General features: G+C 35.3%; 1 protein-coding gene across 1 annotated transcript in view; it reads right to left on the bottom strand.

Moving 5' to 3' along the window:
* CNTNAP5 (contactin associated protein family member 5) overlaps positions 1–19,109 on the bottom strand; it is a 951,365-nt gene that overhangs the window by 506,430 nt on the left and 425,826 nt on the right. Inside the window, exons 5-6 of the mRNA XM_072613412.1 lie at positions 16,189–16,392; positions 6,520–6,704 (exon numbers count right to left, since the gene is read on the bottom strand). Of these exons, the coding sequence (XP_072469513.1) occupies positions 6,520–6,704; positions 16,189–16,392 (389 nt within the window). The remainder of the gene's footprint in view (positions 1–6,519; positions 6,705–16,188; positions 16,393–19,109) is intronic.

Raw genomic sequence — 19,109 nt, 5'->3', positions numbered from 1 at the left:
ATACCAATAAGGATACAAAGATAAAAAAGAATGCTATTCCTATCCTTCATGGGTACTGTAAGCTACAAGGATTATGACAGGTACACAAGGATATATGACACAAGACATAATGAAATAAAAGCAAAGGGAATGTCTAGACACAGTTCTCTTAAAGTAACTAAACAGTGCCCCAATAGGTTCAGAATCCAAATCTATTAAAGAAGATTAAATATAACACTAAAACTAGAATGGATGTCAGCACCCCTCTTATCCAACCTCTTCATTTCACAGATAAGTAAACTAATGCTCAGGGAAATTAAATGATTTAATTTGAGGCTTCACGAATAGTAACTATGAGAGACAGGATTTGAACCCAGGTCCCCTGACTTGAGAGCTGTTTTTTTTTTTTCCTGCTTTATCATGCTATCTGTCCTTGAAGAAGAATTTGAAAACCTCAGACTCTTTCAACTGAGGAAAGGTATCAGATAAGGATTCATAGAGGAGATGGCATTTGAACTAGGAAGAGAGGTATCTCAACACATGGAATTGTACAAGAAATGCATTTCAGTTCTGTGCAAGTACACAAAGAGAAAAGATGGCAGGATATGACTTGTAACAATTAGTAAACTAATTTGGCTATTAAAATAGAGTTCATGGAAAAGGAATAGGCTGACACAAAACTAGAGAAATAGGTGGACGTCAATTTGCACAGACCTTTAAATGTTGGGCTACAGAGTTTGGTTTTTGTCCTATGGGAAACAGAAAGTCACTGAAGATTTCTGAGTAGAATAGTGGCATAACCATATCTGTGTTTTATATTTTTTAAGATTTAAATTTATTTATTTACTTTTAGTTTTCAACATTCGTTTCCACAAGATTTTGAGTTCCTAATTTTCTTCTCATCTTTCCTCTCCCCCCCACCTCAAGATGGCATGCATTCTGATTACCCCTTCTCCCAGTCTATCCTGCCTTTCATCATACTCACCTCTTATCTACTTCTCCTTTACGTTCTTGAAGAGTAAGATAGAATTCTATTCCCCATTATCTCTATATCTTATTTCCCAGTTGCATATAAAAACAATTTTTTAACATTTGTTTTTAAAACTTTGACTTCCAAATTCTCTCCTTTCTTTCCATAGCACCCACCCCCATCGAGGAGGCAAGCAATTCAATATAGGTGATACATGTGTGATTATGCAAAACACCTCCATAATAATCATGTTGTAAAAGACTAACTATATTTCCCTCCATCCTATCCTGCCCCCCCAATTATTCTATTTTCTTCTTTGACCCTGTCTCTTTTCTAAATTGTTTGCTTCTGACTACCCCCTCCTCTAATCTGCCCTCCTTTCTATCACCCCCTTTTTATTAATTCCCCCCTAATTTCCTGTAGGGTGAGATACTCAATTGAGTGTATATATTATTCCCCCCTTAAACCAAATCCTATGAGAGTAAGGTTCACTCATTCCTTCTCACTTCTCTCCTCTTCCCCTCCACTGCTAAACCTTTTTCTTGACTCTTTTATATGAGATAATATGTTCCATTGTAACTCTCCCTTTCTCCTCCCAATAAATTCCTCTCACCCTTTATTTTATTTTTAGATATTATACTTTCATATTCAACTCACCCTGTGCCTTGTATCCATCCATCCATCCATCCATCCATCCATCCATCCATCCATTTATCTATCCATCTATCTATCTATCTATCTATCTATCTATCTATCTATCTATCCATCCATCCATTTATCTACCTATTTCCTTAACTACCCTAATACTGAGAAAGGTCTCATGAGTAACAAATAGCACCTTTCCCCGTAGGAATGTAAACAGTTCAACTTTAAAAAATCTCTTATGATTTCTCTTTCCTGTCTATCCTTCTATTCTGCTGATTCTTGTATTTGAAAGTCATGTTTTCTACTCAGTTCTGGAACTCTCATCAAGAATGCTTGAATGCCCTCTACTTCACTCAATGTCCATTTTTTCCTCTAAAGGATTATACTGAGTTTTTCTGGGTAGGTGATTCTTGGTTTTGATCTTAGCTCCTGTGTTCACCAGAATACCATATTCCAAGCCCTTTGATCCCTTATTGCACAAGCTGCTAGATTTTGTATTATCCTAATTGTATTTCCACAATATTTGAATTGTTTCTTTCTGGCTGCTTACAATATTTTCTCCTTGACCTAGGAACTCTGGAATTTGCCTACAATATTCTTAGGAGTTTTCCTTTTAGTATCTCTTTCCAGAGGTGATCGGTGGATTCCTTCAATTTCTATTTTACCTTCCAGTTCTAGAATATCAGGGCAGTTTACCTTGATAATTTCTTGAAAGATGATGTCTAAGCTCTTTTTGAGATCATGGCTTTCAGGTAGTCCAAAATTTTTTAAATTATCTCTCCTGGATCTATTTTCCAGGTCAGTGATTTTTCCAATCATAACTGTATTTTAGAAAAACAATTTGGGTCTTTTTGGAAGGATGCATAAGAAATGAGAGAGATAGGAAACAGAGACAGACCATTATATCTATCTAGGTATAAGCAGTCTGAGCTAGAGTACTAGAGTGGTGACTCTCTTGGTGCAGAAGGGAAAGTGTCAGAGATACTTCTTTCATAGTGGTGACAAGACCTGTCAACTAATTAAAAATGAGAGGAGTAAGGGAGAGGGAAAAATTAAAAAAAAACAAAACAGACTGAGGATGTGTGCCTTGGTGACCAAGGAAGATAGTGATACCATCAACAGAAATAATAAAGATGGGAGAAGTGCTTTTTTTTTTTTTTTTTAAGAGATGACATATTCAACAACTGGTCTGCTGGCAACTTCACAATATATCTAACCTATTTCTATGTAGAATATGTTCTTGCTACAAGTGACACCAGAGATTCACTTAGTCTCTTCTCTTTATTTTATAAATGTGGAAATAGTAGTCTCTTGAAGTTAAATAAAACGGTTATTAAATGGGTTAGCTAGAACTTGAACCCAGGTCCTTATTTCTTTATTCTTTGTCCAATGCTTTCTTACATAACTGTATGGTGTAAAACACATTGAGATGGGAGAAAGAAAGCCTTCATTTATCTTTACAAAATATTTTTATAGGCAGCTGGAGTTTTAATAAGGAATATAGGTCATTAGAATTCAATTAATCTACATACAAAATATATTTAGGATTCATTCAGAAAGTGTGCCACTAGAACATCTGTGACCTGAATTCAGCAGCCTGCAATCATTGGGATCATATTCTATCTGTGATGAATATTTCCACCAGCACCAAGGAGGGGGTTACTCAAACAGTCCCTAGATGGAATATAAATACTTTTATTAATAGTGATATTCCTTGATTCATAGAAGGGATCTTAGTATTATAGATGTTAGTGCTAGAAGTACCTCAAGTGATAATCTAATCCAAATGCTTGTCTTCACTAGGATAACCTATCATTATGCTCTTTCAATAGATAGTCTATGCTAAAAGGCTACCCCACTATCTCATCATAACCTATATATGACCCAAGTTTATCAAAATCTATGTAAGTATATCCATAAGCTCTGTCAGATTTTACCAATCTGAAAACATTCTGGTTATGGGTCCTGTGATGTGTGACTATCTTCTGATGATCAGTATAAATAAGTTAACCAAGCCATAGATTTTGTTTATTTATTTAGGACTCTGGAACTTATAAAGACTGTGTAGTAAGGCTTGAAGAGGTTGAGCTATTTATTCATATGTATGGAGGGGTTAATTTCAGAGATGAAATCATAAATCTGAAATATTAAAATAATTTTAGGCAATCTATTGAGTTTGTGAGAAGCTGTAATCCTCCAAATGTCACAAAATTAATTAATAGTGAAACAGATACTAGGAACTTAGGCTCTTAGATTTAAAGCAGGAATGGATCTGATGACATTTATTCCAATGTCTCCATTTTAAAGACAAGAAAACTGAGGCTCAAGGAGGTTAGAGATTTTCCATAGACCACAGAGATAGTGTTCAGAGGCAAGATTTAAACCCAGCTCATCTGAATGCCAGAGTCAGTATACTTTCACTTAGACTACATCATCTTCCTAAAACTGTTCACTTGGAGGAGTTTTTAGCCTAGAGAAGTCTTAGTAAGGGACATGACAATTGTCTATGGATTTGAAGGCCTGACAAGTGGAAGACAAACCATTCCTATTACGATGGTAGAAGGGAATAATGTGATGATGTTGCAAAGAAGTTGATTTAGGATCACCTTTAGGAAAATTTCCAAAACATTAGAATGATCCACAGTGGAAAGTGCTACCTCTTTAGATAGTGAACTTCCTTTCCCAGCAGGTCTTTTATCAGAGTTTGGAAAACCATTTGTGAGGAATTTTTATTATTATCATTTTGGTATATGAGTTTGACTAGATGACACTGAGATCTCATTTAACTCTCAAGGTCATGATTCTGCAATTAACCTATTAATTAACTAATTAATTTATTTTCTTTCTACTTCACAACATGCTTCCTAAAGAACTGCCCCTCTAAGAACTGCAGAGATCCAATGCTATCTTGAAATTCTTATTGTCCTTTTCAGTGAATATAATTCTGCTCTTCTAACAAAGCTAATTCTGTTATAATCCATCTAGTCTAGTTTCTTCCTCTGATGATTAAAACTACTTAAGAAATTCTAGATGAGACTCTTATTCTTTAAATCAGAAAGAGCTACTATTTATGGTAGAGACTCTTAAATCAGGACCCATTATGTTGCTTTTTAAATACATGTAGATAGATAGATAGACATAAATAGATAATTGCATTTAAATACAATTGATCTTTCATGTAAAATTTTCTTGTTTATTTTATGCATTTAAAATAATTGTGAAAGGAGTTGAGAGGTTTTGTAAGACTGGCAAAAGACTCTATGACACAATAAAGAAATTGAATTATTACACTTGCCAGATATATTTTTCTTAGGCAACCTATTTTTATGGTGCCAGGTAACTCAGGCATGCTGACTGAGGTTCATGGTAATCTCATCCTAAAGACTGTGTTAAGATTTATCAAATTGGATGACATCATGGTTCTTCATTTCCCTGAGCATTAAAATTCACTAGATGATAAATCAACAGAATTCCTAAAAACACAAGAACATAAGTTTGCATACATTAAGTGAGGCAACCCAAGGAATTTTTACCAGTGAATTTGAGGAACAAAACTTGAATTAATGGGTGCACTTAACAGAGAATTCCTTATGCTGTGTTCCTCTAAGTTTCACAGTAAATTCCTTACAGTTTTACCATAATCATAATACAGTGTACCTTTTTTTATTTCATCATTCAAGTACATACACTAGAGAGTAATCAATTTCTTTAAACTTCCAATTACTAACAACTCAAGCAATTCCGTCTGTGTTCTGAATTCTTTCAGTCACAGAGTAGCAAGGTCCTTGATGAGAGAGGCAAATAGCATGTCTTGTCAATAGTCTGTTAAACTAGGCTTAAGATGGAAAGTCTGAACCTTGGTTTTGTTCACAGTGATGGAAAAATAGTCTATTGTAAACTACAATCAACATTCAATTATTCAGAGGTAGATTGGCAAGCCTGTCAAATTTGCAGGCCCATATATTTTCATCTTTTTTTTCTTAGTAGAAAAACCTTCACCTTCTCTAAGAGGTGAATGAAAGAAAGTTAAAAAGATGAAATTCAAATGTATAAAATGCATTAGTAGTTTTGATAATTTAATTACTCTGGAGTCTCTGTATATTTGTGAATATATATTCATATACATATTTGGATAAATCAGTATTTACAGGTAAATTAACTAAATATTCCTTGCACTTCATTGCCTTAAGTTTCCTAGTGAATTCCTTAATTTTACCAAAATCACACATATACATACCAAATGAAACCCCCATACACATAGACACATACACTTATCTTGATGTATGATATACATGTATGTATATATGTATTTATGCATGTAGAGAGAATGCCTCAGATACTTAGATTGTGATGAATTTTGTTTGTTTCCATTCTCCCAGTTCCTCATTCAATACATATACATGTGTGTATATATGTATATAGTGTGTGTGCATATCCCATAATCACAGAATACCAGAATGGAATGGAACTTTGGAGTATATTCAGTTCAATCTCTTAATTTTATTTGTGAGAAAACAGAGATCCAATAACCAAATCATTAAGACAAAGTAGAAGAGAAACCCTTCTATTCTTTCCTTCCCTACTTTCAATTTTTAGTTCTCTCTCTCTCTCTCTCTCTCTCTCTCTCTCTCTCTCTCTCTCTCTCTCTCTCTCTCTCTCTCTCTCTTCTGTCTCTCTCTTTCCTTCTTTCTCTTTGTCTCTCTCTCTCTCTCTGTATTTCTCTGTCTCTCCCCTTTTTCCCTGCATGCCTTCCACCTTCCCCTTATATGAATGCAAGGTGATGCACACCATAAAGTATGACTTTTCTCATTTCCATACCACCAGTGTATATCCCTGTTGACTAGTGTCTTTACATGTATTGGTGAGGTCTGGTTCATCTAACTTCATGAAAACTCAAAGTAAATGATGCATGAAACCCATCTCACCTCATAATCAATGTCCAAGTAGTCACCATCTCCTTTAGCCCGGAAATGTTGAGTATGCTTGTCCACTGTAAAGTTCACTTGTTTATTGAAGCGCTCAATGAGAACTGAGTGCCAGTGTTGGTCATCCAGGAGACTGCCTAGAGTAACTGAAGGCTGGCTGTTACTGAAACGACGTTTGCTGTCACCTACCAAGGGCAAAAAAAAAAAAAAAATAGAAGAAAAAATAAAGCATAATTTTAACTGGCCCTATATTTATACACAAATTCCAGTTAGTTCAGATAAGCAAATATTATACTTAGTTAATAAATATTTATCAGGTGCCTACTATGAAACTTTCCTGACACTGAGATTAATAAAAAATAAAAAAAGCATTAGACACTCCTTGTGCCTTCCAGATTCTTGCTATATAATGGATGAACCACATATGCATAAAAATGTTAAATAATATGAGGCAGTATTTGACAAGTGTCAAATGAATGTTGTAGACTACTTTCACTGTTGATAGGAAGAAGAGTTCAGTGGAATCTAATGCTTAGGATACAATATCCACTTAATAAGTATTTCTTTGTTGACTTGTCTAGAGAAGTCTGTGGTCTAAAATCATTCATAACAAAGGTGAATTTTGTGATGTCCCTTGAAAATTACATAGAATTTTGATTAGTAAGAAGAGGGAAAAGAACTGCTTCCAGATAGGGATGACAATGAGAACATCATGACCAAATCAATAATCAAGAAGAGAAGACCATGTTAAGATACTAGGCTCATAGATCATGACTCTCTGGCTATTCCCCATTTGACAGAACTGTGCTTAGCTTCACTTCTCTGTATCCCAGTTGTAACATTTTCTTTCCTGAGGAAAGGAGAGGCTGTAGCTTAAAAAATAAATCTATTAAGGCTTAAGAACTCCAATAAATTCAAAGGCTCCATGATGAAATGAGCTACCACCTCATAATAGATAGGTAAGGGATTTAAGGTAAGGATTGTGAAAAATGTTTTCCGATACGGACAATGTAGTTATTTATTATTTGTGACTATGTGTATGTATATATATATTAAATATTCAATAGGAAGGACATAGGAAAGAGAGAGTTTTGCTAATTGAAAAAAAATAAAGAAAAATGATGTCATAAAAAATTCATAAGTTCCCAATGAAGAAATTCCCTTTCTTTGAGAAGATATCAATGTTTTACTCTAATCAATGAAGCAAATAATCAATTAAAAGGTATTTACTGGGAGGTAACTCTGTGACAGTGTGCTAAGTGACGGGAAAACAAAGTCAAAAACAGTCTCTGTTCTCAGGGAACTCCTATTCTAAATGGGGAGAGAAATAAATAAATAAGATCTTGTTGGATTGCATTTGAGTGTTTTGGAAAATGAAAAGTTTGTTTTTGACCTAAATACCTAACTTTTTCAGCCTAGATTTAATGCCATATGATTTTGAAACATGGACCGCTGCAATTTCTGAAGTACCAATCATTTGGTCAAAAGTTATTAAGCACCTTCTAAATTAATATTGCAAGAACTTGAAAGGAAATTGGAGACTCAGAGTGGGCATAAGCAGCTTGTGGCTTATTCTCACTTATGCTTTCCATAAAAGAAGCAGTTTCAAGGGATGTCATCCAAGAAATGTGTGCCTGGAAAGGGAGGTGACTAGTTATACAACAGAAGCAAAAGATAAGAGATAGATGGCCTGAGCATTGCACTGGTACTCTTGGAATGTCAAACAGCTTAGAGGAAGGCCTCCACTGATCCAAATAAATCACAATGGATTATTTATAGGAAGTAGACACTTTTAGCGACAGATCACATACTTTAAGATGAATTTCATTCTTTGATCTATGGTATATATTGAAAGCATAAGAAAATAAAAGTGACTTTGAAAGTCCAGGGCATAGGTAGGTTCCATTCTGCACTATTGTCATATCCACATCAATAGGATTTTATATTTGTCCATTGAAACATTGAAGATATATATAACTATAACATATAACATATATATATAACTATAATCATCATTGACCAATTTAAGTGAACATAAATTATCATGAATATAAGTTATCCAAAAGGGTAAATTAAGTGTCTAAATTAATGAGACTTTATTTAATTTGTTATTCTTTTTGAGCTGCCAGAACAATAATCATCAACAGTTTTTTTTTTTCCATTTGTCACACAATTTCAACACGTCTGTGGGAAGTCTTATTCTTAACAAGTCTTAGGGAAAGTTAAGTTGATAAGATAATTTGTTAGATTGGGAATTTTAGTGCTACTTAGGTTGGATATTTAGTGTGCTTCTATCATATCTGTTACAGAATGAAATAAATTTTTTTTTAAAGATTTCACATATCACATTGAAATTTTGATTTCCATAAATTATATAGAATATTTAGCCATAATGAGAATATCAGACTAAATTGTTTATAAATCCACAGCTAGAAAAATGGAATATTCAGTTCACATTTTGTCTGACTCTCATTACCACTTGCTTTCAGCCACTAGTTTTACTTTTCAAGACAAGGTAAAAAAAATAAGATAAGAAATACAAACAAAAAAAGAAAAACAGTATATTTAACATTGGGGAAAGGGGAAGAGGGAATTTTACACATACATATACATTTGGAATCTACTATTTGACTTGCTTTTTTAAAAAAATGATATCTGTCTTGCACATTTGTTCTTAGAATATGACACATTTAAAATCTAAAGTGACATAGCATGATAAGGACAATGCACTGCAAACAAAGGCATTAAAGACTGCATAAGACAAAAGAAATAGCTAAAAAATAATCTGGAAAACCTTTTAGACATAACCTTTACATTTTGTTTTCCTCGAGTGGTTACAGACGAACATATTAAACTTCTCACTTCATATGTATATATGTGCACATGTATACATGTATATGGGCATATGTATATATGACACACATATATAGTACATGTGCATATATGTTTGTGTATTCCTAATGCAAAGATATGAAAGAAACAACACTGAGAATTTGAAGTCTGAAGATTATAACTATTTCTTGGTTTGCCCTGTCCTAGATATATAATCTGAAACAGGTCACCTAACCACTTGGAAACTCATTCTCTTTAATTCCAAATGGGTGATTGTGATGATCCAATGAGAAACTATGTTAAAAGTGCTCTGATTTAAAAAAAAAATACAACTGAAGCAAATAGCATCCTACAAGTTCTAAACCAGTGAGGGATGACTTTCAATGGCTAGAAAGGGAAGTGATGCTTCCTAATAAGCATACATAATGTCCTCAAGAACAGGTCATCAGAGAATAGATGTATTTCTCTTCTTTGAAATGAAATAGACTGGCAGAGGAGGGGGCATGGTAGATATGGATTAACCAGAAATTTTGCAAAGCATTTGACAGATTATCTCATGTTACATTGGCTGGAATTATGAAGATATGTGCACTAGAAGATAATATAAATAGATTCAGAACTAAGGGAATGGCAAAACTCAAAGAGTCAATTCTTAAATGATTCCATATTAAGTTGGTAGGAGATAGTTTAATACCTCAGGGATCTATTCTGTGTATATGTGTGTGATTTTTGTATCAGTGACATGGGTCAAAAGAATGACTTTGAATGAATAAGTTATTTTGACTATTATAAATACCTAAATTAACTAAAAAAGACAAATAAAAAATGTGATCTGCATCTAGAGAAAGAACTGATAAATAGAAGTATGTATAAAATAATTTTATGTGTGTATTGTACGTGTGTGTGTGTGTGTGTGTTTGTGTTATGGTAGCTATCTCTAGGACAGGGTTGGGGGAGGGTAGAAAAATAAAGAAATAAAGACATTTAAATTATTGTTTTGTTGTACATTTGAATGGAATAGCAAAGTGTGCTTAGTAGATTTGCAGTTTCATGTACAATCATCTTTTTTTGTGCAAGGTCATCAGCCTCACTTCTCCTTCAGAGCCATCTGAATCCAATGACTTGATATGCAACAGGATGACAGGAGATGACCCAGGATACACTGGGAGACCTTGGCCCCTTTAGGTCAAGGTCTATGCAGGTACTCATTTAGAGTGAGGTAACGTCCATTCATTGAATAGGCCTGTTTAAGAAGTAGCTGGTGTATGGCCCCTTTAATGAGGCAAAGAAAAGAAAGACATCAGGCTGAGAGGGAAACAGCAACAGTTATTATTGATAATCACTCTTTAGCCTGGAGGGTTCAGAATAGAGACTTTAGGCAGGTGGCAGGGACCCCGTGGTATCACTCAGGGAACAAAAGGGAAGTGAAACTAGCCACTAAAACCCAAGTCAACTGGACATCTTTTGGCCATCCAAATTTACCTTCCTTTGGAGAGGAGAAGGAAATGGAGGGTGAGATAGACAGGAGAGAAGCAGCCGAGAAGCAGCTGAGTCTACTCACAGGGTTGTGTTCATCCTTCTTTGCCAAAGAAGACTGTGCCATCAGAGAAATGAGGACATAACTTGCACTTGACTTTGTTTTGAGTGAGGGAGGGCTGTGGAAGGTCACCAGCCTCACTTCTCCTCCAGAGCCATCTGCATCCAGTGACCTGATATTCATCAGGATGACTGGAGATGACCCAGGATGCACTAGGAGACCTTGGCCCCAGTGCAAGTCGTGTCATCATTTCTCTGATGGCATGGTCTTATTTGGCAATGAAGGATGAACACAACCCTGTGAGTACACTTTGCTCCTCCTCTCCTGTCTGTCTCCTTCTCCCCTTCCTTCTCCTCTCCAAAGGAAGGTAAATGTAGATGGCCAAAAGTTGCCCAATTGATTTGAGTTTTACTGGTTAGTTTCCCTACCCTTCCCTTCTCTGAACCTTAAACCTACTGCACTGTAAAGCTCAGACCAATCCAGTCCCTGTCCCCTGCTTAAAGGCTCTCTTCTGGACCCTCCTGGCTAAAGAATGATTATCCATAGTAACTGTTGCTATTTTCCTTTCAGCCTGAGGTGTTTCTTCTCTTTGCCTCATTAAAGGACCCATACCATGGCTACTTCTTAAACAGGCCTATTCAATGAATGGGTGTTACCTCACTCTAAATGAGTACCTGCATAGACCTTGGCCCTTTAGGCCAAGGTCTCCCAATGCATCTTGGGTCATCTCCTGTCATCTTGATGAATATCAAGTCATTGGATGCAGGTGGCTCAGGAGGAGAAGTGAGGCTGATGACCTGCACAGCTCTCCCTCATTCAAAACAAAGTCAAGTGCAAGTCATGTCATCATTTCTCTGATGACATGGTCTTCTTCAGCAATGAAGGATGTACACAACAATCTTTTTTTTTTATTTCACTGTCATTGAAATGCTTCTTTTATTCCATAAATGTTTTAATGTAAAAAAAAGTGAAAAATAAAGAGATGGCATGGTTATCAAATATTCATTTGACAGAGAGTCAGATAAGACACTGTATGCTTGAATCAAAAACAAAAAGTTTTTGACAGTCTAAAGCTATTATTTTTTATCTTTCCAGCTTTGTTCAGTCATTTTTCAGTTGTGTCTGATTCTCTGTGACCCCATTTTGGGGTTTTCTTGACAAAGATACTAAGGTGGTTCATCATTTCCTTCTCCTGCTCATTCTATAGATGAGAAACTGAGACAAGCAGGATTAAGTGACTTGCTCAGGTTTACACGGCTATTAAGTGTTTGAGGCTTAATTTGAACTCAGAAAGATGAGTTTTACTGATTCCCAGTCTAATGCTATAACCACTGTACTGCTTAACTGCTTTATAGTTTGAATGTAATAAGATGAATTTTAATAGGGATAAATTAAAATACTATACTTACTTTCAAAGAATCAGCTTCATCAGTATAAGATGAAGTATTTATGGTTAGATGGAAATTTGTTTAAAAAGCATCTAAATATTTTAATGGCCTACTAATTCATTATGAGTCAGTAGTATGATGTGGCAGCCAAAAAATATGTAATGTACTCTTAGGCTGAATTGAGAGGCAGAGCCTCCACAAATAAAAAATTGATAGTCCTATATACTTATCAGATCACATCTGGGGAATTGTGTTCAGTTCTGGGCACTGTAGCTTAAGAAGAGTAGGGATCATCTAGAAAGAATTCAGAGGGAGACGATGATGAGGATGATGAGAGTTCTTAAAACCATGCCATATGAGGAGCAGTTAAAACTATTAGGAAAGTTTAGTCTAGAGAGAAAAAACTCCAAAGAAAATGGTTGCTATTTTCCAGGATTGATAGGGCTCAGTAATGGAAGATTCTTCCTCAATATTTCTCTCCTGTGTTTTAATTACAATTCATTATTCTGTACAGTTTATGCTAGATGGTTTTTGAATTGTTTTTTGTAAATCTAAAATTCTGTGATTTCAAGAAGTGTTATTATGTAATGTAAATTACTATCATATCTGTATCTGTATCTAATGTCTAGTATTACCAAACAAAACCACATTTTCTTTAATTCACTTTGGTCAGTAACATCTTAGATATATGTGGCTATTTCTCTTATGTTGACACCCACTCTCTTTCATTCTAAATTTCAAATAGGTAAGAATTCTTTGGGGTGTGGATGAAGACAACTGCAAAATGAAATGCAAACTGTCTAACAATCTCTCCCACCAAAGTCTTTTTGCAATTATGCCATTATTGTTTCAGAACATCTCTATCTCTGCACAATTTAGGCATTTCTGATATATTCCATGCAACCTGGGGAAAACAGATTAGGACACATTTTTAATCATTGATTTGAATCATTAAGGGTGGTCAGGGCAAGCCTGCACTGGAACTATTTTACAAGCAATGATACTCATTATATTTTCTTAGCTCCATATCATTGTACATGGTCTTACAAAGGGTCTTCCTTTCATAAAAACCTTTTTAAAAGTTTACTTTCTTTTCATGATGTAAGACTATCTGTCAGATCACAGAATTAGGGTAGAAAAGGGCTTCAGTGATCATGTAGGTCAGGAAATCCCACTGTACTTTGCAGGTGAGGAAACTGACATCTAGAGCTGTTAAATAACTTGTGGAAGATTGCATAAGTACGAAATAGTAGAATGAGTATTTGAAACCAGTTGCCCTGATACCAGATTTAACATTCTTTCTACCATCATTATGGAAAATTCAGAGAAATGATTAAAGTATAGACAGGAAAAAATGAGCAAATGTGATTTTATTGCTCAGAGAAGGGAAATCAACAAATACACCACTCTGGACTTGCTTGTTATGCATTGTCACGTGCTTATTTTAGCAGTGTGAACAAAGTTGATTACTTTTTCAATCAACAATTCTTCATTGATGGAGTATATATAGTTCTCCAGTGTGTGGTAGGTACCTAGTAGACCCAAGAGAAGAAAAAGGTATCCATTTCCCTCCAAGTATTTTCAGATTAGCAGATGAGATAAGAGTAATTAATCAATTAAGATTAAGTAATCTGAATGAATTCAGACCAAGAGTTTCTATGAAATCATCTTAGAAAGATGCTCAGCAATGCAGAGTTGTAATAACGATTGTGGTTTGAAGGACAAGCACCACAAAATGTGGCCCAATATAAGCAGCATAAAATGGTATCTCCCAGTGACTATCATCTTTCAGTCATCTATTTAGTGAACTAGTATTTATTAAGCACCTACCATGCATCAAATGCTGTATTTAATACTGGAGATATAAAGAAAGGAAAATAGAATCAGTTGCCATTCTCAAGGAGATCACACTCTAATAAGGGAGACATCATGAAAACAAGCATGCAAAATCAAACTATTTACAGGATAATTAGGGTAGTCACCTAGGGAAAGTGCTAAAGACACATTAAAGTTGCATTCAGGAGTAGGAAGCAGATAGAGTTCAGGAGATCCATCAGAATCTCCAACACAAGACCCCAGATGGGAGGAGAAAAAAGATGGTAGGAGAGACACCGAAGTATGAGAAGTCTAAAATTACATGATGACGTGTCATTCCTCCACCTTTGCTGCCTTTGCACTGGCTCTCCTTCAAAGTTCAGCTCAAGCTGTCATCTTCTAAATGAGGATTTGGGCAGATTTCCCCAGAGGCTATTGTCTTCTACACATCTAAATTTTTTGTATTTTTTTCTATCCATCTTCCATTCTTTTTCCTGACTATACTATACACTGTATTTATTTTGTATCAATCTTCTGTAGGTTTTTTTTTCCCTCTGACTAGACTATAAGCTTCTTGAGGGCAGGAGCTATTTTCAGTTTTGCCTTTGTATCCCCAGCACCTAACAGATAGTAGGTCCTTAATGAATCTTTATTGATTGAGTAATGGGTTCAGTATTGGGGAGTGTGCTATGTGAAGATAATGCAGGATGGGACTGGCTGAGCTGGAAGGTCCTCAAGTAGAGAAGAAATAAGTAACCAGATTCTTAATTTTTGAAATATTTAATCTAACTAACTTGATGATCTGTGTAGTCATTTTCACCTACTGAGAGAGCTTGACAGTGTCCTCCAAATTCTGTCATTGCTTTGATTGTCCTGCCTTATGTGTGGTTCACAGGGATGTCCCAAGGTTGATTGATTTTGTCTGACTTTGAAGCCAGTTGCTATTAATCCATACCCTAATGTCTTCCTTGCTGGACAGAAAAAAAATGCCTAGCATTTTTTGCCTAGTAATGTTTGCCAAAAATGAAATTTTTCATCATTTTTTTACTTCATCATCTTCACAATATCTACGTTAAAGTAAAATTTCTATCCTACTCATTTTTAATGAAATACTAAGTGGGAGGGGGGTCATGTTCATGACAAACTGTGACTTATTTTTCCTCTGAAGCTTGGCTACTTTTCAGGTTTCTTCCTCCATAGATGAACTATTTCCTCCATTCTTGTCAACTCTGCTCTCTGTGTGCTACAAAGAGATACATTCTGTTTTCCTGTCCTTCAAAAGGAGCTTTGATCTTATGGAGGGGGCTGAGCCATGAACAACCCAACTTGGGGGGTCAATTAGAGGAAAGTGAAGACATAGCATGAATGCAGAGGGACTAAAATAGAAAAATACTAACACCTATGAACTGAATTCCAAGCAAGCACACTTATTATTACTAATGATAGTCTTATTTTAACTCAGCTAAGAAACTTTTAACAATAACCATAAATACATGCAAACACACATACATACATATACACAAGTATGTGCAGATATACACATATATCTTCTCTTAGTGACTGGAAAAACTTGGAAAATGCAGACAGAATAGAAATAAATAGCCACTACACACATGAACATATAATTACACAAACACCAGACCCTACCTCCCTAGCCCCACACCAAGTATATTCAGGTTTTTGAAATAAAAAACGTCATCTTCACCACAGTTTTGTCCAATTATCCAAGGTATTCATGTCCAAAAACACACATGATATTTTATTCAAATCATGACACAGTTGATACATTTTTTATATTTCTAATGTGACTTTTGACATATCAAGGGAACTGGCAAGAGGTGTGTGTGGGGGAAGTGTTGTATAAATTTGCTTGTTCTGCAAATTTCCATATTTCCACATTCAACTTCAACTTTCTTCACCAAAATGATTCAAAATTTCCCAAAATGTTATATTCTTCATAGGCTATGCAGAAGAAGGGGGAATGTTTTATATTAAACTCCAATTGCTTCCATCAAAGAATTATTGTAAAATCAAAGTTGAATATGCTTGCTTTCATTATCATCCCATATGAAGGAGGACAGACATGATAGATCCTACCCAGGTTAATATGTAAAGAGAGTCTCCCCTTCTGGAGTTCCAGTGTAATGTAATCTCCATGCTGGCCCTCTCCATGGAACAAGACCCCATCTCCTTGCAGGCTCTTGAACTTCAAAGAGATCACATCTTTAAAAGTGCTCATCAGCTTCTGGTTGAATCTGTACAGGAGGGAGCTTCTGCCATCAAAGTCAGCAACGTCCGATTCTGAGGGAAAAGTGAGAGAAAGAAGAGAAGAGAAATCAAATACAGCAACATCCTTTCCTTTTAACTCACAGTGAATTCAAAGGCACTGCCTAGAAATCTCAAAACACGTACCCCCTGTCCATCACTGCCCTACAGGATCCTCATTTTCTAATAGAATGGAAGCATCTTGAGGCCACCCTCTATCTTGCTTTTTATATTTATCATCCCCATTTTTTAGAATAGCTCTGGGCACATAACAAGACTATAATAAATTATTATTTGTTTATTCAAGTGTCAACGAACAGTGTTTGTAGAAGCCCTCAAACATCCTCTATAGGCCGTTGTTTGTGGCTTTTTTCACTATTGAACTAAGGGGTGGGAATGATTCATTAGCTAGCAAAAATGAACTATAATCTCCTCTATTCCTTTAAGATTATAAAATCGTAGAAGCAGAGATGCAGAGCTGGAAGGAATTTCATTTCCTCAAATTGAGATTTAAAAATTATGAGAGGTTTTGTGTCATTGCTTTAAGAGGAGCTATGTGTCAGCAGAAATACCAGAAAAATCAGTCTTGCAACTGAATATTCACAGGGCAATTTAAAATCCTTGGTCTGTGTACATACTATTATAAATTAAGTATATACAAATTGTAAAGTAATTCTTATGATACCAGGTTTCTTTTTATAAAATATTTTCCCAATTACATGTAAAAACAATTTTAACATTATTTTTTGATTTCTAAATTATCTTATATATGATAAAGGTTATACATGTGGAGTCAGGCAAAGCACATTTCCCTATTACTCATGTTATGGGGGGAAAACAAGAAAAATAAAGTTTAAAAAAAGTATGTTTTGCTCTGCAGTCAGCCTCCATCCATCACTTCTTTCTCTAGAGCTAGATAGCATTTTTCATTATACTTCCTTCAGAATTGTCTTGAATCATAAAATCACTGGAATTCCAGACAATTTGGAGAAACTCCCAGTATGGGAACTCTGTCTACCAATTGACTTGCCCAGCTTCTCACAGCTGGTGTGCAGCAGAGGCAAGACTGAAACCCAGAGCCTCTGACTCGACTTTCAGTGCTTTTTTCAATGGCCTCTTGGAGAACAAAGGACAAACAGAGACAAGCCACCATTCTGAACTTGGATTCTACTGGGGAGACATATTTAAGTATACGCAAAATATATGCAAAATAAATGCAAGGTATTTTGGCAGGAGAGGGACTAGAAAGTGGAGGGGTCAGCAAAGGATTCTTGAGAAAAAGGGTTACTCAAGCTGAGTTTTGAAGGAAAGGAGGGATCCCAGGAGTTGGAGGTGAAGAAGAAGTTAATTCCAAATAACAAAGAGAATCTGTACAAAGGTACAGAGATTGGAAACTAATGCAATAGAAGAGGAAAGATAAAAAAGTCAGTTTGGGTGAAGTATATGAATGGAGAGTTTCCACATCCTATATAGAGTACTAGATTTAGAAATGAGAAACAAGTCTTCAAATCCAGTCCTATTCACTTAGTCAATGCAGAACACGGCAAATTTTCAGCTGTCATTCCTTGTCTACAAAATGAGGAGACCTGTTTTGATGACTTCCATGGTCTTTTCTAAATCTAAATATATTATCCTATGAGTAATATATAAAGAGACTGGAAATAAATGTTGGAGCCAGACTGGGCTTTAAATGTCATGCAAAGTAATTTATATTGAATATTAGAGAAAATTGGAAGCCAGTGGAGTTAATTTTACTTCTCGTAGTTTATATACTCATGACATTAAAATTTATGTTATGAAAATCCTTACACATGACTTATCTTACATGTAACATTGCAAGCACTTTGAAAACAAAGACTTCTTATTTAAATTTGCATCCTTTTGGACTTTATATAAAATATAGTGCTTAATGAGTGGCTAATAATCACTTATTAAATTGAGTTGCCTTCTGTAATAGGCTCAGTCAGGCTAACTTGGAGCAGAATCTTAACTTCTTTGTTCCTCAGTTTCCTCATTGGTAAAATAGAATAGTATCTGTTCTCTTTTGCTTATAAGGTTTCTATAAGAATTAAATGAGAGAAAATATCTTTTAAAATCTCTGAAAAATACAGTGCACTACATCACTGTTACTTTGCTCTTCCTCTCCTCCTACTTTCAATTAACTTCTCTATCCCAGGAATTTAATCATCATCCTTTCCTATATTCTCCAAGTGAGGTCTTCTCAACATAGCAAAGCCCAGTTTTACATCTTTCCTAACTCTTCACCTTATCAAAAATAATTTGATTGATGCTCCCCCTTCCTTAGTACCCTATAAGTAAAGAGCTGGCCAATTTGATTAATTTATATGTAACAATAATTTGATTCTACTACCAAGATCATGTATGGGCATCTTAGTAGGGGTCTTCTGTACTCTACTCAAAAGAAATCTCTTGAGTGTAGGACTTTGAAGCTCTATCACAAGGTACTGAAGGAAATATTTAAACTGAGGCCTTTTAAGGTCCTTTGTTATAATTTTTCTCTTCTTTTTGTATGAGGACTAGCATGGCATAGTGGATTGGGAGCTGGTCTGGAAGGCCTGGGTTTAAGTCTTACCTACGATATATTCTAGCTCCATGATCCTAGACAAATCATTGAATTTCTCAGTTGCTCTATGCAACTCACTAAGAGTTTAAGTTGTAAAAGCAACACATACTAGCAATAGCAGAAAAATTTCTTCATCCAGCAGTTCCTTACGCCTGTGATAGCACAACTT

This window comes from Notamacropus eugenii, chromosome 5 (genome assembly GCF_028372415.1).
Source record: "Notamacropus eugenii isolate mMacEug1 chromosome 5, mMacEug1.pri_v2, whole genome shotgun sequence".
In the NCBI taxonomy this organism is placed as follows: domain Eukaryota; kingdom Metazoa; phylum Chordata; class Mammalia; order Diprotodontia; family Macropodidae; genus Notamacropus; species Notamacropus eugenii.
The sequence above is the reverse complement of the archived record's forward strand: the minus strand, read 5'-3'. Positions and strand labels throughout refer to the sequence as shown.